The following is a 23,497-nucleotide window of genomic DNA, read 5'->3' on the forward strand; positions in this document are numbered from 1 at the left end:
ACATTAGAATTTAATTTACTAATTTACTTTCTTGCAATAAATTTGTAATCCTATCCCCTAAATTGTTTTTGTCTAAAATATTTGTAAACTTCTTTATAAACCTCATATCATTGTTAGACCTAAGTTTAAACCAGTTAGTAAATAATACCCAACAACTCTTCATTCCATACCATTTAATATTTCCAATATTAAAGAAGTATTTGTTAAATTCGTAACTATACGCAGAGAAAATTTAGTATTCCTTTACATAACTGTTCAGACAGTTAGCTTTATCCTAACCCTTCAAGGTGCTTAAGGGATTGATCCAGACCTTGAAATACGTTGTTTATTTTTAAATTGCAGTTAGAATATTCAAATATCTTGGTATCATATACTTACCCACCTTATTACACAACCATAAACAGCATGCACATCACACACATATACAGTAAAATATTAGCTAAAGTTGATTTTAATATGTAATTATTTTGCATATGGAAACATTCATACAACATAGAACACATTCGTGCATTCATGAATGTAGCAACTACTTTAAATCAACAGCTCTACATAATGAATGTATTCTTACAAAGCAATATAAAAATAATTTAGCTTAAGCTGCAGGAGATGTTTTAAAATAGGCACGATATAATTACTCATTTTAGATGCACTGGCAAAGTTTGTTTCCCATAGATATAAAAAAATAGCCTTTTAGACTTGCTCACGTGATTATTCTCAAATGAGTGGCTTACACATACAGAAAGCAGCGTTACTGCAGTATAGCTGTTACTGCTCATTTATTCCATTGAAGTTTCAGAATGTTTTCTTCCTAACTCATTAGTGGCTCCTGAGCAGATCACATGGAAACCTCGCTCCTCTTCCCTCCTCCAAATATTGACGAGAAATACACAGTCATGGAGCTTTATCAATGTCATCATCTGCTCCAGTGATAAATGATGTCCAATTTCTTTAGAATATAATTAAAATATAAAATAGAATTAAAATTAGAATAGAATTAAAATGGAAGTATTGGAGACCAATGAGTTAAATAACCCAGACTATATGTCAGGTACATTAGTGTTACCATTACATATACCAGTCTTCACTGTGATAGTGTACGTAGTGTAGTACAAGTCTTTGACTGGGTGTTTATTTTAGTTCCAAATTGATGGCAGTGCTTTCCTGTGTTTTCCACATCCGTCCCCATTCACTCATTTTTATGCTGTTTCTTAACTTGATGACTGCCTAGAAGCTCTACTCTGCAATACAGTTCAGAACATCTCAACTTCATTATCTGATGTTTGTTTTTATATTTAAAATACAAAGACTTTTTAATTGAAGGTGGAACGAGGCTGATCGGTTACTCACAATCTCTCCAGGGATCTCAGTCCGAAGAAAGAGCCATTCTTCAACCATAGGATCTTGTTGTTACTCAGAATCCTACAAGAAGTCAGGAAAGAATCTGGTTAATAGAACATGATAATTCCACTGATTAAAAACATGTAATTATAGTAAACGACTGCTCTGTAAAATACTAATCACAAAATTCTCTGCTTCATTTGCATTTTCCCATCATAGCAGTAAATAAGGATTACCGTTTCCTGAAGTGCATAGTTTCTTCTTTATTAAATAAAAGCACATTCAAGAAATACGTCAACAAAGGAATTTTGGCTTCAACTTGAAAATTGTAACAATGATAAATGCCCACACTTCACTAGCAGATTCTAAACTGCCACTGGCAAAGGTACTTGTTGGGCTTCCCAGTCAGCAAAAAGGCTGATGAAGCAAGGGACATGTTAAAAACTGTTCCACTAGATTAGAGGACAACACAGTCACTTTGCAGTGGCTGCTATAGCAGGGATGTACGAAGAATGATATCATCAATGGCTGATAAATACAGAGAAAGTATTTAATTTTCTATAGGAGAGACAAACAAAAAACCACCCCTTTACTACAAAAACAGACTAGTCCAAAAATGTTTTCCTGTTGCAACCTCTGCATAGTAGAAATTCAGTAATTAAGCTATGTCTGGCCCATCAAGTACCACCACCACCAAGTATACATACAAACTGGCCCTGCATGCAAGCCATTGAAAAAGTTGTCTATTCTAGCTCTTCTTCTTAAACTTCTGTTGATGTCACAAGTGGCTCTTTCTAGTTCAGTGATTTTTCATCGCTATATTTTCCCAGCTTTTTCAGAAGCAATACAATATGAACATGTACTCATTCTGAAGATGTTACCACTTAAAAACCTTACAACACACTAAAGAAATGCAATTTGTTTTAGAAGCTCAAGAAATCTTTTTTTTAAACGGATCTAATGACTATGCAATGCACAGAAGTAACGTTTGTCTCTGAAAAAACCTAATTCCAACTGCTTGAGAAATGAGTCTTTTAATGTAACATTTACAATAAATTATACTTGTCTAGTGCACAAAATTACATTTCAAAATAAGAGACATAGCTTGCAATGAAGATAGAAATAAAACAAATTTTCAGAAGAACTTTTATGCTCTTAACTAGCAAACTTGAGGACTGCATGAATTGACTTTTTACTTTTGTAAAGTTTTGAAACGATATGTTGCACAAGACTATCTTGACTTGCCTCGCTCTTAGCATTTCCCATTGTATACGAACAGTAAGTGCTTTGCCCCAGCATACACCTATTACATAAAATCTCAAGCCTAGGTGCAAAAGACAACACGTAACACTGAGCCATAGTGAAACAGAAAATAATTATTGATGTAGGAAATTTAAAATATTGTGATGTTAGTAAGATTTGGAGATTTGTGCAAGTTATTTCTAAAATTCATCAATAAACATATTGTTGTAGTTTAACCCGGCAGGCAGCTAAACACCACACAGCTGTTCGCTCACTCCCCCCCGCAGTGGGATGGGGGAGAGAATCAGGGGAAAAAAAAGTAAAATTCGTGGCTTGAGATGAAGACAGTTTAATAGGACAGAAAAAGAAGGGAAAATAATAATAATAATAATAATGATAAAAGAATACACAAAATAAGTGATGCACAATGCAATTACTCACCACTCACTGACCGATGCCCAGCCAGTCCCCGAGCAGCGGTCACCGTCCCCCAGCCAACTCCCCCCAGTTTATGTACTGAGCATGACGTCCCATGGTATGGAATGTCCCTTTGGCCAGTTGGGGTCAGCTGTCCTGGCTGCGCCCCCTCCCAGCTTCTCGCTGGCAGGGCATAAGCTGAAACATCCTTGACTAGTGTAAGCACCACTTAGCAACAACTAAAACATCGGTGTGTTATCAACATTATTCTCAACCTAAATCCAAAACACAGCACTGTACCAGCTACTAGGAAGGAAATTAACTCTACCCCAGCTGAAACCGGGACATGTGTAAATATATTTTGATGAGATTTGATGGCCCACTGTCAGAGAACGTGGACAACAGAGCAACTCAGATCTGACCTGTGTGTTACTATACTATGTTGTCACTGAAAGCCTATGTTTATGACAAAAATTGAATATGCTCCAATATACTCAGTCTATTGCTATCAACTAAGAAACTCCACATCTGACAAGATTTTCCTTCTACTTCTCAGATTAAAAATCGTATGTATGACATTAAATATTTCTCTAATCTACCAACTCTTCACTACCAACTTAGCAATATATTTCAGCAGTGACATGATGAAAGACCGCAAACTGTTTCAATTTGTCTTATTTGTCCGATTTTCTGAACTTTTTAGGTGCCTATAGAGTGACTAAGTTGGAAAATTGTTTTAAAATTCTGAATATCTAAACTAGAAAATGTAAATGCATGAAGTGTTCTATTATTTTATTCTGTTCTTTTATTCACCTTCTCTTCTGAGGCTGCACAGAACTTGTGTCAGTCAAGAAAAAATGAAGTCCCAAAATGAAAATTGGCTGGGCTTGGAAAGACTAACATCATAAATTCCACTTCATATTGGGTCATTTGGTTATATGCTGTGTTACAGAGAGACCATCTTTGAGGTCTATTACAATGACAGTAGATATAAATATTATATTTGGACTGTTCTGCATAGCAAGATACATGCACTTCAGAACTCTCATCTGGCTTAGGTACAAGAAGTTCTGCCTTTGAAAAATTTTCTTGGTGCCAATTTGTTTTTCCAGCCTTCTATTCATTCTGCCCAGAAAAAGAGGGCAGTCTCAACTTTGCTGGCAACTCCATGAAAATGCAGCACAAGTCAGCAGCACACGGGTCTCCTACTCTCTACCTCTGTAGAGGTCTCCTTCTGTACGGCCCTAAGCGTGTAGTCTGAAACCAGTATCATTAATCCACATAAAACAAACTCCTAGGAATTAAAGAGAACTATCTAACCAATAATAAATCACAAGATTAAGCAGAACATTTAGTTCATAAATGGAACACTCAGTAAACACAGGTCATATTCTGCAATACTGCTATCTCATTTAGTCCTTTGCTTTTATTTTTCTGAAAGATAAACTGAGTCCTGAAAAATAAAACAGACACCACAAAATTAAAAAAAAAAATAAAAATGATAGAACTTAACTATGTAAATTTGAGTTTCTAAATGAAACCCTTCAAATGTTTATACCAGACTTTCACAGAGACTTTCACACAGAGATCAGGTTTCAAAAATTAAGTTTCCTTCAAGGCCTTCTCTCCTCTACAGTGCCAACTAAAATTCAGGTTTTATGAACAAAGTAATATGGGTATTATAGTTAAAATACGATTCTTCTTCGGTTCAGAATCACAGCTTTAGAGAATCCTAACATTCCAATAAGGTCCGTGGGGAAAAAGAAATCTTCTCTAACAATTAACACAAGTTATCTACATTTCATTCAGCTGGTTGGTACGCTACATGGGAAGAATCCACCTGTTTTTAATTAGCTTTAGTGATGTCCAAGAACTTGCAATGGGCTGTTATCAAGAAGGATTTGGTTTGTACTGAAGACCGATTCTGTGAATACAATGAACAACTTCACTGGCAAACTTAAATCACATTATTTTTCATATAGTAATGAATCACTTGTGAAACTTTTGATGCAACTCATAACATTCTTCCCTTCTGAGGACATTTGCTGTGGGAATGAGGCTAGAAGGGAGGAAAGTTTTGGTTACAATGTTCAACATACTAACTCAGAAATGAGGCTTAACTACAGATGATGAAAAATCTTTTCAGGTAATCAATGCCTGGTCAAATTGTGGCTCTTACTCTTGATGCTGAAATTATACTGAATAATTTTGTATATTACTTCTTCAGAAAAGTAACAGAATGGACATGAAATGTATGAAGTATGGCTGAAATAGTTAGGTTTCTCTTTTCCCTTGAATACAGTCACCTGCTTACAGGGAGATGTTTTGAATTAGAGACCTGCAGAAATTTTGCAGGAAAACAGAGACATGAAGAGCATCCTTTTCTTGTACTTACAGATGCAACGGTTTGGTGGATAAATACATGGAAAAAGGTGTTATTCATGTATTTGATTTTGGATAGCTTATAACATAATTATAACTCTCAGATGTAACAGAAACTGAATCATTTATTTTAATAAAAGATTAAATATAGTTTGGATTTTTAAAACAAATCACCACCATGCACCCACTATGATTAAGTATTTCTCACATTTTATTTATTCACAGCATTTTCACTTGTCTTTTTTTTTCTGATGTGCTAGTGAATCACAGTGATAAATATTGCTACATATTGCAACTAGGCAGCTGCTTTAAATAATTATCAGTTTCTAGCCATATGCTAAGAATCTCACATTTTAAATATTTTATTCTGAGGATAGAAACACTAAGAAAACGAGCACACTTTATTTCAGTGAAGCTATTTTTCAAAACCAAAATCCACCTAAAGTTTTACTTTTCTTTAAAAAAAAAAAAGTTTCCCAGAGAAACCTTCTGAGAAGGTATTTATTTTAAAGTTCAGTTTGCAAACTGTCTTTGCACTACATATAATGATCCAAACCCCAGGTAACTGGAAGTTAAAATGGTGGTACTTTCAGCCCTAGCCCTCACGGGATACATCTAACTAAAATAGTCCTGGGGGGCAATCCACCAGCCAGCACCACTCTGCTGATCAGACACATTATGAACTGTTTGCCCACTTCATTGACCCTCTCACATCTTATGTCTCCACTGCCTCTTCTCCCAAGACACTTTAGGGAACAGTTTACCCCAAGGAGCATGTTCAGAAGACATTAACTCTACACCAGGTTTGTCCTTCCTGGCCCTGTGAAGCTCTCCAGCACTATTCCTGCAGACTCTGAAGGGTTATCCTTCACTCTCTCGTGACCTACAGCGACACCTTAAAGTACGTAATCCATACGTGTAGTTTCACAGTGCAAATGTACTTCTCTGGTGGGCTGCAACACAGGCTGCATGCTATTTTATTCATCCTGCACTGGAAAACAAACAAATCCTGGACCCCTTTCTTTAGCAATATAGACATACCTAAAAGGATGAATTGTTCTAATGGGCTACAAGCCATCTCTCTGATTTTCTTTCTGGTTCTTCCACTAAAATTAAACAAGCACAAATCTTATCACAGTTTGCTTAAATGGATGCTATGATTTTTGCTTTTGTGAAACTATGAGAAGTGCAAAAAGACATAACCCTGTGCAACAAAGTCTCACTCAGGTATAAAACATGCCCAGTATAAGAGAACCAACTGTAGTATTAAAAAAAAAAAAAAATCAAATAAAAAGCTCTTGATCATAACGCAAACAAACTTCAACTTCCTACAACCCTCAAGCAGAGAGAAACAACCTTTTTACCACGCCTTCAAAGTCAGTGGACTTGGGTTCACTCAACATTAGAGAGGAAACAAATTCCACAGCGGACGCTTCTTCAGTGAGATGGTACTGCATCCCACCCAGTAAGGCCTAAAGATTGTGAGCTCACACAGCAGTGCATCCACAGAGAAAGCACGTCTCAAATAACCAAATCCAAGAAAGACAAGACATTTAGATGAAGACTGCTGTTCCCAAATGCACAGTGAACATAAAAGGAAGTGTGACCCAGTATTGAAAAATATGTATTTCCTCTGATAATATTCACAGGGGAAAATAAACAAAAACAAACCACAAACAAAAGAACCCCACCCAAACTTCACGAAAAAAACAGTAAAATGTCAACTTCCACCTGATTTTCTGCTGGGCAGCCCAGGAACTGGTTCAGACCAGACTTGACCCAGTCCTGTGTCTAGCTGATAGATAAGCTGAACAACCAATGCCTAGAAAATTAATCCCTCTGAACTCTTTTCTTTAAGGTCCGCTCACGGAGACCAGCTGAAGGTACACTGACGGAGAGACCAGCCAGGAGAACAACCACACCTGCCCCCGCTGTGCACTTCCTCTTAAGTCCTGTTTGGTTTTCCACTTCTCAAGTAAAAAGGTGTGTTAGATAGATATCCAAGATAATTTGACAAAAGACGGAAAGCTCAGTCCATTAAGATTGTCCATCTGGGACCTCTGTGTTGGGGTTGCGTTAAGAAATTGTGTTTCAAGTTCTGCAGTTTCTCTTACATACTCATTTCAGTTCAAGCAGAGGGGAATATCTTTTATTTTAAAATAAAAATGTAAGTACTAGTAGTAGTTAATCATTTTACATGGAAGCCTGATAGCAGTTGACATGTTGCAGTTTAAGCTTTTTGTTCTCTTTACACGTGGTGTGTGGTTAGATATAAAAGAAGTGTGAGCAGACATCCTATGAAATACTTGGACACAGCGGTGGAAAAAATGTATTTAATTTCTTTATGGTATCAGAATAAGACTAGAACCACTTATATTGAAACGCTACAGTGTAAAATGAAAAACTATTTTTAAGGTTTTAAAATCCTTCTTGGTAAACCAGAATATTGTTTACTCCTACAACATCCATAATTCATTGAGAGTTACACCATAAAAACAAATTAAGAAGGAGCTTGCACCACAAAAATGGCAGGAATAGAAAGGAAAAAAGAATGCCTGCTTTTTGTGCCACATATGGAGAGACATATGGAACTATCATAAAATACAGGTAGTAATTGCACTTTTTTTTCCCCCTCCAAACTGAAGACCACAGCTGAGCTACTACCTAGGGCTTCAACAGATAATATCAGAACTATACAGATAAACTGGGAGGAAAGTCATAGAACAATAACAAAACTGATTGAACAAGTGAGGAGAGAAAAATGACTGAAAACAATATTGACAGCTCACTAGATGAATGGGGTACGGCAGACACCTACATAGTTTGATAACCAAAGAGAAAGAAGGAAAAACTTGTAAAAATATGAGAAGTATTTACCAATTCATTATATATCACTATCTGTGTACAGTAATTCATAGTGCCTGCTACTCTGTCCGACTTTGAGAACATCAAAACTTAAAAAAGCATAAAGACGAGTTATCAGAATACTGAAGATGCATATAATGGTCTCAAGTGACGCCTCTCTTCCCTAAGGGGATTGTGGCTCATTGTATTGTCTTTTCAAACTAAAAAAGTATGTTGTCAACATTCTTAAAAGGAATCATACAAAAATCCTGTAGAAAGTGATAAAACCTAGTCACTCAGCACCCCTAATTCTAGCTGGTTTTATTGTCACCTTCAGTATATACCAGCTTTTGTTAAACCCATTCACTTGCAGCATAACCAATCCCAAGCATTAGTGAAAACAGAAAAATATTCAAAAATGACCTTCCATTGTAGATAGTGTGTTACATGTGGTGAAAAACCCCAAACAACTATAGCCAAAGAAGCAACAACAGTGTACTAATTATCCTTCTAATTAGAACAGTACCAGCAGAACAGATATTTCCCGATCTTGACACTATTTGATGATAGCAAAAGAAGCAATGAAACTATAAGCACCAAGAAATTTCCTTGTAGGTAATTATTTATTTAAATGAAAGTCCTTCCAAAAGGGCAAAGAAATGCTAATAGTCTGTCATACATTTAATGGAATTTAGGAGAAACTGTAGCTGACCACTCATGTTATGGAAACACAATACTGCTTTTGTAGAAAATCACTGTTCAATAGCCTCACTTTCAGTAATTCAAAATATAAGGCAAAACTCTTATTTTTGTTGCTTCGGTGTTCATACTGGTGGCTTTTCATCAATAGTCCTCTTGGGTGATATAAGAGACTGCAAGGCCACATTCAAAATAACAAAGCCAGAGAGTTCTTGCATAAATCATCACACCAACCAATTTAATTAACTAAACTCATATTCAAGAGCATTTTTGTGAAAGCAACACCACAATTCAAACAGTAAAATAAAATATTATCATCACTAGCAAGACACACAACTCATCCTCTCCCTAATACTGGTTCCATGGTATTAATGTATTAACAAAAGGAAGCAGCAAGGTCACTCTCAAGCAGAAATCTTAATATGATTTCTTAACAGTGGGGGAGTTGAAGAGTTCCCAGCTTTTGAAACAAGCCCCCCTCCACTACAGGGTGATATTCATTAACTGAACAGGACAAGAAGCGGAAAGAATCAAAGCATTACTAATAGGACTGTAAGTACTTCAGAAAAGAAATGTGGTTGTCTGTTTTATGACTTCTGTCAAGCACCAGCAAATTTCTGAACTAGATGATCCCCTTAAGTAAAACATTTTTTTCCACAAGAACTTTAAGATGTAAATGTTATATCTATAGATCAGTGAAGACCCAAAGTCTCATACAGGATTCTATGCTCAAAGTTTAATCAATTGTATTCAATAAAGTCAACACCTGGAAAACTTGTGTCATTAGTGCATGATTGTAGAAAAAGGTTTGACAATATAAACAGTACGTAGAATAAAATTATGAAGTGCTATTTCCTGAAATCATAGGATATTGAACTGCTGAGGATATAAAAATGTGATGAATCATTACTATTTTACTACAACGTGTACATGTATTTATAACATCATTAAACTGTCTAGATAAATCTTGCTTTCAGAAGTTTTGAACTTGACTGCAGATAACTTTTTCAAATGTAATCTAAAAAACCTAACACGTGATCTTTTGATAAGACAGCATTTTCATTACATCTTTTGAAAAAGAGATAATTTTATCTAAGTGAACTTTTGGACTATGCCACTATACCTACTATGTGCGTGGTCTTTAGTCAAGAGATAGTTATGTGTGTTTAACTTTCTGTGATGGGCCCTACTGAGTCTAGCGGAATTATTTACATGAATTAAATTTATCATGTGCATTAGTTTTTGAAGATCAAAGATTCTATTGTCAACATCTTCGTTGGAGAAAGGGAGGAATTGTTCAAAGCTCTTTCTGCAATGAGAAGGAAATCCTTATGTCTGAACTTTCAATAAAACACCATTTCTAAAAGCATATGTAGGCAATTGGTGACAGCATGGGTCTGCATGCCTCGTTGTTCCTGGTTTTGCCTTTGACTCACCGCACAGCCTTCATTCAATGAATATATATTTAAAATGTATTTTTAGTGGGAAATGTGAGACTGGTACAAAATATAAAAAAAAATAAGTTCTTCACTGAGTAAGCTGGTGTAATATGCAAATGGATTTAATGAAGTGATTGTTTATAGGAGAATTAGCTTTTGAGTTGCTTGTCGTTCAACTCAGTTGACATTATGGGGAAATGACGTTCTTATATTTGTTTCTCATTCAAACCTTTATACAATTCACCAATAGCTACAGTGCAAACAACACCAGGAGGAGCAGAGCAGCTGAGTGAACAATGCACAAGAACAATGTGCAGATTTGAGCATTTCAGTGTGCTCGGCACCAATTAGACAGACAAGAGCTGAGAAGCATCTTTACCCTGTAGGATAGGAATTTTTACACTCATTTTACTGGCACTAAGGCATTCATTTAGGTTCCCCATTTCAAAATGGTTACTGCAAGTAATTTCCCATGGTGATTCATGGCAAGGTCAACATAACAGCATGCCCTTCCTTTCTCCTGGGTTTACACTCTACTGCTCAGCCAAATAATCATCAGCATCCCAATCTGCCTTGAAGCTCTCGCAGGTGGGCCAAACCTGTTGTTTACATTACCTACGATACATTCAGGTGGCTTTATTCTACAAGTAAATTCTGAATCCTTGTTTAAGTTCAAGAATTTTAATAAGATTAATTAAATTTTAATAATTTACTCGGGCAAAATTTTTAAAGAAATAATTCACCTTTCCTAATTTGGATTTTACTACACCTTTCTTTCTTCTAAGTCCTTTTGGAAAAGGATTAATAATTCCTGAGTCACCATTCGTTGTTTATTACACTTTTTATATTACCTTTTATTTCCTTCATAAGATCTTTTCAGCATTACTTATTCAGCCCACTGCTCTTCTTTCAAACCCTGAAACACATGTTCTTCTTTTCCCAGTTTTGATAATTTTGTATGTATTTCTAAAACAGCATTGTAAAGTTTCCATATTATTTCTGAAAAACATGCTCAGAATTGTCTTCAAAATACTCATGTGTCTCAGTTACTACAACAGATAAGCAGTAACAATTGCTGAATATAAATCAGAAAAACAGTGAAAATTTTTCACTGCAGTAATGTATTTTTATTTCCCTCCAAATTGGTTTGGTTTTATAATGGTTATATCTTAACTCATAGGTTCTCCTGGGACTGTAATTGTGTTTTGCAAACGAGATATCTGCAGTAGTATTTTTTTTAAATGATGATGTATATCATCTTATAATTCAGTAAAATACAAAACTCATTCTGGACCCTTTGGGTAATATATCTGAAAAATGAAAGCCTGAAAAAAAGACTGGTCTGACAACATAAAATAATTCCTAGCTGAATTTGAAGAGAAACTCTTTTCTCATAAGGAGACATTTTAAAGAGCTAGGTTATTAAATCTAAATTCTTTGCTCTATTTTGCCTCAACCAGCAGGACTGCATGTCAGAACGCTCCTCTTAGTCCTCCATTTGGTTTCAAAGACTGAGAGGAACAGAGATTTGACTGCTAATAGGGAGTGACAAAGAAGTTTTTCTAAAGTACTTCAGACAACTACTGATATATGCTCTGGTAGAATGAGATCCCAAAATTTGAAACAGTTGGTGATTACTCATATTTAATTCAGAGAGCAAGCGACCCCTGCATAATGCATACAGGCCACCATATCAGTTTACAGTTCTTTTGGTGGTGCTGCAAGGCTCAAAAATCATTTTAAAAACTGATTCGGGATAGCCTCCAGTTGAGGTAGAAAACGCAGGACCACAGCTAATTTACAATCTCCGAATCACCTAGACTGGAAGGGACCTCCAGAGGTCATCCAGTCCCACCTCCTGCCCAAAGCAGATCCAGTTAGATCAGAACATTGCTCAGAGTGGTGAAATGGTGACACTTTTTTGTAATGGAGACATTAGCCATTGTGGATTATTTTGGCCTTAAGCACTATGTATAAAGTGGACTACAAGAGATTAAACAATCCCTGAAAAACTCGAATTCAGAAGTAAAATCCAGACAGAGGAGAGGTACCCTGCTCTATACCTACTGCAGAGACCAGACATTAACGGCAAAAACCAGGATTGTCACAAGAAGCATCCGACTGAGGAACCCTAAACATGAGGATGCAGACCTTAAGCTTTACCTGAACCCCCTTCTGCTTTACCCAGCATGGGTCCCTAAACTGGACCAAGAATATTTGTACTACGGGTTATACAGTAAAATCACCAATGTGTAGCCTACAGGTTGGATGTGTTTTATTTCTGTGACAGTGCCTTCCTTTTAAATAATTTTTCCAGGATCCATATGTCACAAGTAAGACTATGACAGCAACCTCTGTCATATCAAATCCCAGTTCTATATTGCCCACCCAAGTCAAACTGGAAAATTATTGAAATGTAACATTTATTGCAAATAATCTGTATAGAATTTCCATTGTTTCCAGCACTAATTAATATTATTAAAGGATTTACTTCAAAAATTCCCTATGTTAATATATTATTACTGAATATAAATACAGAAAGGAACAAACATTTCATGTCTTCTTCTAGAAATGATTAAGCTTTCATCCAGCTTTTTCTTTCCAATTTGAAAATATATTAAGGTGTGCCAAACCAGTACACAGGATTAATAATTAATTATTACAAGTAGAAGACTCGGTTTACTTAGTTGAAAGTATTAATTTTGAGCCTAAGCAACGTTCTTGTGTCTTACATTTCAAAGAGATTTTGCACTGGTGAAGGGCAACGTGGTTACCTTAAGAAAATGGGCTAGAAGATAAGATTCTCATAAGACATTTGGGAAGGCACTTCTCACCCCATGTAATGAATGTAACACAGGAGCAATCATCTCCAAGTGCATCTAACTCTCAGCTTCCAAGCCAAAATGGTCAATGACAGTCTCACTTGTGATTTGTCTTTTTTTAATCTTAGCCTCAAATGCTATCTATCAGCTCAGGTACTTAAAATTATCTTCCCAAGGCTGTGTTATTCAATATGTGATGTTCTTTCCATTTTAGTTATATCTACAATCTTTGAAATAAAGCTTTCAGCACAACTGTTCAAAGCACTGGTATAAATAATACAAACAAAGAAACCTAACATTTGATCCCACTTCCATCACACAACTAATTTTTTCCTACCTTGCTTTGTCTTTGTTTCTTTCACATCAGTCAATGTTCATCCCATTCAACCACCTTTTGTTTGATACTTGATTGTGAATATTCAGCTTTACCTCGCAGCGTGCATTTCTGCCAAATGGCTCCTAAAACATTTAGCTGTACAATAACTGTAGCTGACTGCATTGTTTTTACAATAATAAATTCTGGCAGCAATAGCCACAAGGAATTCCAAAGCCTTTGTAGGGAATCATGTCCTGAAGCTATCACAGCTATGTTAAATGAAGCTCGGTTATTCCTAATGGTTTCCCAATTAATTTCCTCTAGTGGTTTTTAAAGTTTTTCTAAAATAATGATGACAGAATAATTTATTCATTTTTCCGAAGTGTCTTCAGATCCTTGAATAAATAATGAGCATGATAGCACCTTTCAGGGATGCCTGAAATGACACAAAAGGAGCTTGCTTAAGCGAGACCAGTTGCAATTATTTATTTTTTAAAAACAGAGACTGTCTACAGGAAGAACAGAAGAAATAAAAGGCACAAAAGAAAAAAAGCAGGGACAGGGAAGAGAGTATAGCTATGAGTACTAATGAAGAAAAACAACTAAAGGAAAGTAAGATGAAGATTGTCTCTTCTGGTACACATACAATTAATCAGCTATTTATTAAGCTGTTCCACAAGTGATACACAACTTTTGTTCTTTAGGAAAGCAGCGTGACCTGTTTGAAGTTAAGTAGAACGACAGAAAAGGAGCAGGTCCTTAAATAATTCCTAAAATAAATAGCTCAGACGTTCATTCTTTGGGCAAGCCATTGTTAGAGTAATGGACAGTTGGGTGTACCACTATTGAAGATGCATCATCCATCAAAGACAAGAAGGTACAAGAAAGTACAGAGCACAACAGACAGTTCTAGTAACAGCCAAAATCAGCACGGGTACCCATCCATTTCTTTTCCATTAAAATGCCATTTTCTCATCTATAACCGTACTACGTGCAACACACGTAGTGGTTATTTCTTTACTGCTCACCCCCACAAGTGACACTTATCAGATCATAATTTTGTGCTTACTGTGTTAGCATATGAGATGGCTAACATACAGTATTTAACGCAGCAAGTTGCTAGCACAGATACTTAGTCCCATGATTGGATTTAGATCGAAACCACGTAATATTTCTTAAAGGCTGCCAAGTGCCGTCCAGATGATAAAAAAAAAAAAAAAAATTAATCCGTATTAGAAAGAAAAGTCTGTAACATACACTCTGGATTTTCAAATAACATTTGTAACATTAAACCTGAATGTTTCAATACTGTTTCAATCAGTTTTCCCCTCACACTGTGGTATTATAGTGACTAAAAAGGGAGTAAATATGATAATTTTCCTTCAAACTTCATTTAAATATCAGTTTCTGCTGTGTTTCCTGTATTGAATTTAGCTAACTTCAGTATTCCTTACTAGTTAGGCCTCGTTCTCTAAAATTTGTTTACTTACCTTCCATCAGACTCTAAGTTCTTACAGAATATCAGAAAAGCACTTACAGAGATTGAGAGATTTGATGCCACAAATCAGCTTCAATAAGTGCCACAGAATAGTTAAAAGATATCAAAAGTCCTCCTCTACAAAGCTTTCTGAACAATGTGTATTAAGGATTAGGTAAAAGCAGGAGTTTCATTTCCAAAAATAAACTCTTTCAAAATTGTAACACAAGACCCAATATATACGTCAAAAATGGCTACTCATTATAATCTTTGTATCAGGCATTTTTCTGACTAAGTAAAAACATTCTCATTCCAAGTCCTTCGCAGAAGTCAAGTGATCATGAACTAATTGCTCCTGAGCAAACCCAGTTATATGCAGTATAGACTAGGCAAAAAATTAATAAGAATAGCTCAATGTCTAAATTATATATGATTCTGGTCTAACCAATTTGAATATTTATGTAGAATAATAGATTACCTTAAAGCATTTCATGGCAAGATAATCACACACTCCCGTAAGAACAATGTATCTGAAACCAAGCTTAACGCATCCACATCAGTTGTCTACCTACAGCAATATTATCTACTGTGTCATGCTCTGATTTTCTTTTCCATTCATTTTCAAAAACGTTTCTATACATATAAAATATATCTTATTTCAAGATGACAACTCGGGAAAGGAATTAGTTTTTGAGGGATTTGGCACTTTTTAAAATCTGCGTTTCTGAGAAGTCTGGTTGTCAACTTTCTTTAAAACAAGAAGTTTCCAGGTATAGGTACACTAGAGGAATCCTTAGGAAAAAAGGTCTTTTTTTTCCCCCAAAATCCTGACTCATTACTTCTGAGCACATGAATTCGACAGCAATGCTTCCTTGCCCCCCCTTCAAACTCTAACACTGTAAGCACTTACTGTAACAGACCTTGGAATCCCAAAACATAATCATTTCCCTGAAATAGTAGGGAGCTGCATACTTCCCTGCCGCAGGAGGGCACAGGCAGCTGCCTCTGCAGTACGCTCCATCCATTTCCTCTGGAGCCCACAGCAAACTTTTGGGATTGCCAACTCTTGCAAAGGGAAGGAAGTCAGGGCTCCCAGAGCGGGCGAGCAGCGGCGGCAGGACTCGGCACAGCCCCCATGAATATAGGACTGGAAAAGGGTCAGGGAGCTGCTGATGACTGAGCCCACATCAACGGGATGTTCACGCTCACCCAGAGCTTTCTCCAGGTAGCAAAAGTCAGAAGGAGGGTAAGAATTTGGGAATCTCATCAAGCAGCTTCATTTTGAGTGCCCGTGGTTCCCTGAGGGCTTAACTAAAAGCTATACAATTGCTGCTGAATAATCCAGTACTCAATACAGGCATGACTTTAAATTCCTATACTAAATAAATAGAAAATAGGTTTCCTAGATGCTATTTTTAGAGTTCTACCTACAAAGACTCTATTTGTAAATTTACTTCATTTCAGAGTAATACATGCTGGAGATGTACAAGTCAGAAATGTTCCTTTATCAGACTAATCACTCCTAGAGAGAGGATGTTTTACCTTTCAGACACTATTGTGTAGATATTCAGACTTTATCTTGGGATTCAGCAGAGCCAAGATAACTGGAGTTTTAAATCGCTTTTGACATTTCTTACATCTACAGTGATGAATGGCATAACAGCTATCTATTGTGATACATGTGCATCTGAAGACCATTATCATGCTGTGTGTACTGGAAATTTTTCTTATATGTTCAAGTGCTAAACTAAACTGGCTTCACGTAGCCAGGACCAAAAGGGAGCTGTAGAAAAGCAAAAGGCGGTATCTTCTTGTATCCTTTTTTATGATTCCAATATGCATACTAGAGGATCTATAAACATACCATTCCTTACTCTGAAAGGTATTTTCCTTGGCCAACAGAATGTTCTTAACCTTCTTTAAGGGAACAGATTTTCAGATATTTAAAATGGCAAACTGTCTTATGAATGACGCTGAATGTCAAAGGTTATTTTTCATTGCAAAGCCTTCTCTCACTGGTTTTAGCAGAATGGAACTAAGACTGTTTCTATTTTGCAATAATCTATCTGGTTAAGAACACAGGACATGAATAAACACAGGATTTCAACCTCCCTCCACTTCCAGTGCAAAATAACATAGGTATCAAGGACGGTTAGATCACAAGCAAAGGAATAATGGAAACAAAAATATTTGAACTTTCACACAGGCTTTATGATCAAAGACAAAATCCAGAATGGTGCAGTAGAAGCAAAAAATGAGATGATCTTCATTAGGACCCTACCACTGGAAGCTGTACCGTGCTTTGTTTTATAAAGCACATCTGAGTATTCTTTACCCTTAAAATTACACCCATTTATGTAAGTATTATTATTTCACAGACAGTGAATCAAAGTACCAGAAAGAAATAATTTGTGCGGTTTTGGACTTGTGGCTGAGTTGGCAACAAAATCAAATTTCCGGCGTTTCAGGCTACAACTCTGAGCAAGCAACTCTCCTTCCCACTTCACTGATTTCAACCTGAGCATTAGGTTGAATGAGAATTACATAGCTGAGAATTACCACGAGAGCAAAAATTGTGAGCAAGAATTAGCTGAGATGCATGAGTCAACTTAGGAATGCTTAAGACAACTCCAGCTGCACTTGTTTAGGCAAAGCTAATTTCACCCCTAAGACTGAGCTTCTTGTTAAATCACTACGTATGAAAACCGACACACATACATATATTCATTTTACAGATTCCATTAAACCAGTTACGTTTCAGTAAAGCACTAGCTCATCTCTCTGGGAAAGCTTTCTTGGTGCTTTTCCTGTTAAGCGTGAAACAGCTGAAACGTCAAGCTCAGCTATGAAACCTCTCTGAGCAGAAGGGCAGTGAAAGCAGTGGTTCCTCCTGGGGACACCCGCCGACCCAGTGATGGACGGGAAGGGGCTCTTCTGAGCAGAGAGACAGAAAACCTCAAAGCAAAGACCAAGTTCATTTTCTCTGTATACCACCATCCAACATGAAAATTAACTACCTACCTTCGTAAGAGATATGCTTAGGGATTTGCTCAGGCAATACACCTCAGAGAATAATATGCCGCAGTGAAAACTGGTAGCATCATTTCAGCAAGCATCTGCAATCCTAGAGGGGGTAACAGTCACCTCAGTTTTGTCAGCATTAAGCTACATACAGACCACATCAGTGACCTTAAAAACTGTTATACACATGGTATCATGCCAGATCATATCTCTGTTAATGCCAGAGAACAAGTGTTTTACAGGCCTCTGTGGAAAACCAGTATCTTCTCTGTGTTGCCAAACCCTGAGGAATATTCAATTGAGCTTCAAAGTGGCATTCGCTAATTGTAACCGGAATGATTCGATAGAAATTCAGGGATAGCTTGACACGATTTGAGCAGGCCAGTTAAAAAGGATGGGAATACACCACACAGAGTATTGACTTTGCAAAGTCAAGCCATAAAGCCTGAAATCACTTCCACTTAGCAGATGCTGTGTACCCAAAGACCTAAAATCCAGTACAAGAAAATCTGACTGCTGATCCACACAGTTAATCATAACTTAAAGGCAGCAGCAAACAAATCCTGCCTGAGAATGCATCTAGAAAACTCCATCAAGGTGTCAGATGTCTGCTCTATTCTCAGCTCCCTCTTCAGTGTAGGAGATAAATAAAAAAGATTGCTGGACTCGATGGCATCTTTACAGTGTGCTTTAAGTACTTGGGTTTGAAAGGAAGATTTTGACTGTCAAAATTTCTTTACACACAATCTCTACACACATTTGAAGGGCACGAGGCTGGAAAATTTATGGCCATTCTTGTAGATTAAAATGACAACTGAACCCAGCTAATGATGAGTACTTTCATTTAATGGGTGCCACAGCTCACGACAGTGGCTGCATTTGGAATTGGTGCAGGAAGGGTTAAATCAGTTGTCACTTGGTGAAATTCTGACATTGACTTTTATGTAGGTACTTGGCTACCAAAAGCAATGAAAAACTGTGGTGGCATTCATTGACCTTTCATCCACACCTAATGCTGTCTGACAGAAAGACTGTTAACTCAGTCTGTCAATTATAAATTGCCACTCTGCTCTCACTCTGATCAACTAAATCATCTCTGATATTAAAAACAAAAGCTCCCTCTATACCTACCTTGGCAATAAGTCTCATGAAAATATTTGCTATTGGATAAGGTTTTGAGCTTGCACCAACCTTTTACAGCTGTGATAAATCACCATTACCATGGTTTGCGTGACCGCAAATTTATCTTAAATGTAGATGAAATCACATTTGCAGTTATGGCTTGTACTCCAAAATAAGACAGTTACTCTGGTAAACCTTTAAAGACTATTTCTAAAGTTGATTTCAGAACGTTAAGGACCTACTGCTAGCACTGGAGCCTGAAATCAGATACCTTCACAGCTATAGCATCTGTTCGAGTTCAACTACCAAGAAAGAGGGCAGGGGGGGAATAATAATAATAAAATAGCAAAATTAATGCATAACAACTTCCTGAAATATCTTAGAGTTGAACTGAATAAAAGACTCAAATACCAATCTCATTTGGAGAATGTCAACAAAATATAAAAACCATTCAGAATGCAGTTAACACTACCTGACCGAGCAATACCAGTATCTTCAAGATTTTATAGATTTCACCGCAAACACTGATTCTGTCTATAATGGATTAGTGCTTTCAAAATGCCAAACTTGGAGAGAGTTATTTTTTTTCTTAAATTTATCTCTATATTACATATTTTTAAAGCTAGTAACATTATTAAATAGCAAGCAATACAAGTTCTAACATCCCCTTGCACATGACTGTAAAGCAACAACGGTAGGGCTGCTCTGTACATTGTACTTTGCTATTTGCCATTTTGTTTAAGACATCTCTTTTATCTTTGGTATTATTTTGTATCTTTACAGACTGAAAAGAATCATTTTAAAAGAGGTTTAAAAACTACAAGAATGACTTCATACCTGAGCCTGCCACTTTCAATCATGTTAAATTATACTGATTTAATACTCAAGTCTGCCACTCTTACTCACATTGAATATCACGAACTAGCTATGCAAGCCTCACTGAAATCTAGAAGGTCAGTTTATAAATCTCTTTTTCACATTTCTAGGCAATTGCTCACCAAAATAAAGTATTTGCACAGAGCTAGAATATTCTCAGAGAGTACCCATTTTACCAATGCAGAGTATCAACGTATGTGCTTTAGAAACCATCATCAGAATAAGCTCTTGCCTCCCTCAGCTCAGCACCTGAGGAAGTCTCTCACCACTTACAGCAAAACGTGGAAGAGAGATCCTGGTCTATAGACAACAGCCAGAAGAGGGCAAGGGGAGGAGACCCAGGACAGAGGCGACCGAGGCAAATACTTAACTGGATCAGAATGAAATTATAAAAGTGAATTCACTTTTTATCACTTTCTCACACTTTTTAGATTTCAGTATTCTCTTCAGAAATGCCCGAGAGATAGATGTTTCAATGAACGTCACAGCAAGTTTCACCATATTCACCATACTCAAATGAAGAACAGATTTAGTAACCTAATGAGAGGTACCCCACTTTAACTACTTGATCACCCTTCTTCTAAAGCATCTATGGTTGTAATTTTATCCAAATGATATACCAGAAGTATAAAAAGCTCCTTGGCCGCCAGTCTAGATCATCTCACTCCCATCTGTAAATCATCAGCTAACCACTGACTAGTCAGCAGTTACACATTTTAGGTAGCAATTTATTACATAATTTTTTTAAAAATATATACAAAATTATCGTGGGCTTTAAGAGGCATGCAAGAATAAGATTAACGGATTTCTTATTTAACTTGAATATAACTTAAATGATATCATCTGTATCAAAAAGCTTATACAGTACATGTGATATTATTTAATTTATATTTCTTTAAGCTTGCAAGAAGATTTTATAAGCTGTATTAGCCCAAGGCCTATAACATTCGTAAGACAAGTACAATTTCTAGCTGCATAGTTGTGCTGGTTTTGGCTGGGATAGAGTCAATTTTCTTCACAGTAGCTGGTATGGGGCTGCGTTTTGGATTTGTGCTGGAAACACTGTTGATAACACGGGGATGTTTTCGTTACTGCTGAGCAGTGCTGACACAGAGTCAAGGCCTTTTCTGCCTCTCACCCCACCCCACCCGCGAGTGGGCTGGGGGTGCACAAGAAGTTGGGAGGGGACACAGCCAGGACAGCTGACCCCAACTGACCCAAGGGATATCCCACACCATATGATGTCATGCTCAGCATATAAAGCTGGGGGAAGAAGGAGGAAGCAGGGGACGTTTGGAGTGATGGCGTTTGTCTTCCCAGGTAACCGTTACCCACGATGGAGCCCTGCTTTCCTGGAGATGGCTGAACACCTGCCTGCCCATGGGAAGGAGTGAACAAATGCCTTGTTTTGCTTTGCTTGTGTGTGCAGCTTTTGCTTTATGTATTAAACGGTCTTTATCTCAACCCACGAGTTTTCTCACTTTTACCCTTCTGATTCTCTCCCCCATCCCACCAGGGGGGAGAGAGCAAGCGGCTGTGTGGTGCTCAGTTGCTGGCTGCGGTTAAACCATGACAATAGTTTATACTGCATAATTTTGTAGCTGCACAGTTTCAGAAAGAATGAGCAGCAAAAATCAACTACAAACCACCACTAGCCTCATTCATTCCCAAATGAATTATCACTTAAAGAATTGAAAATTCCAATATCTTACTTTCTAACATGCAGCATAACTTAAAAAAAAAAAATACAGTGTTTGCTTTCCAACTGGACTCGGTACTTTACAACATTCACTCTGTTCCCCAGAGAAGGCTATCAAGCTCCTAACAGTTCCATGAGCTCAAAATAAAAGCGGAGCTCTTGGACATACTGCTTTGGAATGTTAAGTCTGTAAACTAGGCAAAGTATTTTATATGCTTAGGAGTGGTTTTGATTCTATAATAAAAGGAATTTAAATTCCTAAATCCTACGGTGTTATTATGAACCTTCAAGACAATTTTCTAAACTTCAGCAATGTGCCTTTATCTTTAAATTCCTTCAGCCTTCCTACTATGTTTAAAGAGAAAGAGTTTTCACAAGGCTGATTAAAATTTTCCTAAGCTATAGAGTTTCATAAATATATTTTCATGAAGAAAGAAGAGCTCTTGAACTTGAGATGGGCAGCTTTTGAATCTAGAAATTCAATTTCCTTAGAGAATATCTGAAAGCCACATTACAGGAAGCTGTGGTTCCTGACTTAAGGGAAGTGGAGGGAAGGAAAAAGTAAAATAACAAAATGTGCAGCTGACCTGAACCTGCCAAAAAATCAAAATAAATATTACCCTGCATATATTGTCCTGAGCACGTTATATTAAAACGGCAGCTGACATGCACCAATAAATAAAAAGGGTATGAACTTTGTTTAATATGTCAACACTTAGCAAATTATCAAAATAAAAACAGCAGCGTAAGCTATCTACTTTCATCAGCATTCATAAAGGTTTTCTTGCATTTTCCTAACATTTAAAATACATTTCTGATTGCTTCTGGTAGTAAACAAAACACAAACACAGGAATTATCTTACTGATCAATATATTTTATTGTACATTGACAACCTTGTTTCTGACCGTGTGAAGTACTGCACACTTCAAAGGAATGACAAAAACCCCACATTGTTTAAAGTCTGTCCTCAGTAAGTTTATTACTCCATAACATCAATTAATGAATGCCTGCAACCCTTTTAGTCTACCCCAGTGTAAACAGATTTTCTCGTTGTACATTTTCTTTTCCAAATTTCCTTTTAAAGCATTACATTACCTGCTTTGATAGTTTCACTCCCTGCATTTAGATATAGTTTATATAAGTATTAGTTGGTTTTACCCATTTTGTCTTTCCTATCAACTAAATTTACTGCTTCACTTAGGTATTTCTATTTCAATCAAAGAACTTTGTCTCAGACTGTTTAACTTGTTTTTAATTTTTTATACTGCAATGGTAAACTTTTTTGAAAATAATGCTGTTTTCATAAGTAATATTTGTGCCATACTTATATTTTACTTCCTTCACGTCACCTCCTCTCCAATTTCGTTAGAAGCTCCCTCTTAAGTTTAGTGCTCATTATATCCTGTCAATGTATTTGTTCGCTCTTTATGCTGATGCATCCATGTTATTCACTCTTTGCTTACAGGGGATTATGTCTCTAATCACCCTCCGAAGTTCAGAGTATTGAGTTTTTCCAGTTTCATTTCTGTCAAAAAGAGGTATGAAGGGCTATAAGTAGACTTTATACAGTCCGAGTGTAAAAATTTACCAGATTTTTTTTGTTAGAACTCAAAAATATTATCGCAGCACAGAAAAGGAAACACGGAAGCTTTGTCCTTTCTAGTTAACTGATTCAGTAAAATTAATTAAATGGTGAGCTGGTATTTTTTTAAAAAGAGAAACATTGTTATATTCTAAAATTTGTATATAAAAAAAAGTTAAAGTAAAAATTGTTTTTTTTAATCCAAGAGTGTCTAACAGGA

The 23,497-nt window shown here is 36.5% G+C and overlaps 1 protein-coding gene across 2 annotated transcripts in view; it reads right to left on the minus strand.

The window, feature by feature from the left end:
- The window catches only part of LOC143160727 (adhesion G protein-coupled receptor A1-like), a 296,528-nt gene that overhangs the window by 248,327 nt on the left and 24,704 nt on the right, over nt 1–23,497 (minus strand). The window contains exons 1-2 of one of the 2 annotated variants that reach the window (XM_076338822.1): nt 3,022–3,041; nt 1,348–1,419 (exon numbers count right to left, since the gene is read on the minus strand). Coding sequence is in view for 1 of the 2 variants with exons in the window: in XM_076338820.1 (XP_076194935.1) it covers nt 1,348–1,419 (72 nt within the window). In the remaining variant the exon portion in view is untranslated. Of the gene's footprint in view, nt 1–1,347; nt 1,420–3,021; nt 3,042–23,497 lie in introns of those variants that run through there. The other variant, XM_076338820.1, reaches the window with a different exon arrangement.

This window comes from Aptenodytes patagonicus, chromosome 5 (assembly GCF_965638725.1).
Source record: "Aptenodytes patagonicus chromosome 5, bAptPat1.pri.cur, whole genome shotgun sequence".
Classification (NCBI taxonomy): domain Eukaryota; kingdom Metazoa; phylum Chordata; class Aves; order Sphenisciformes; family Spheniscidae; genus Aptenodytes; species Aptenodytes patagonicus.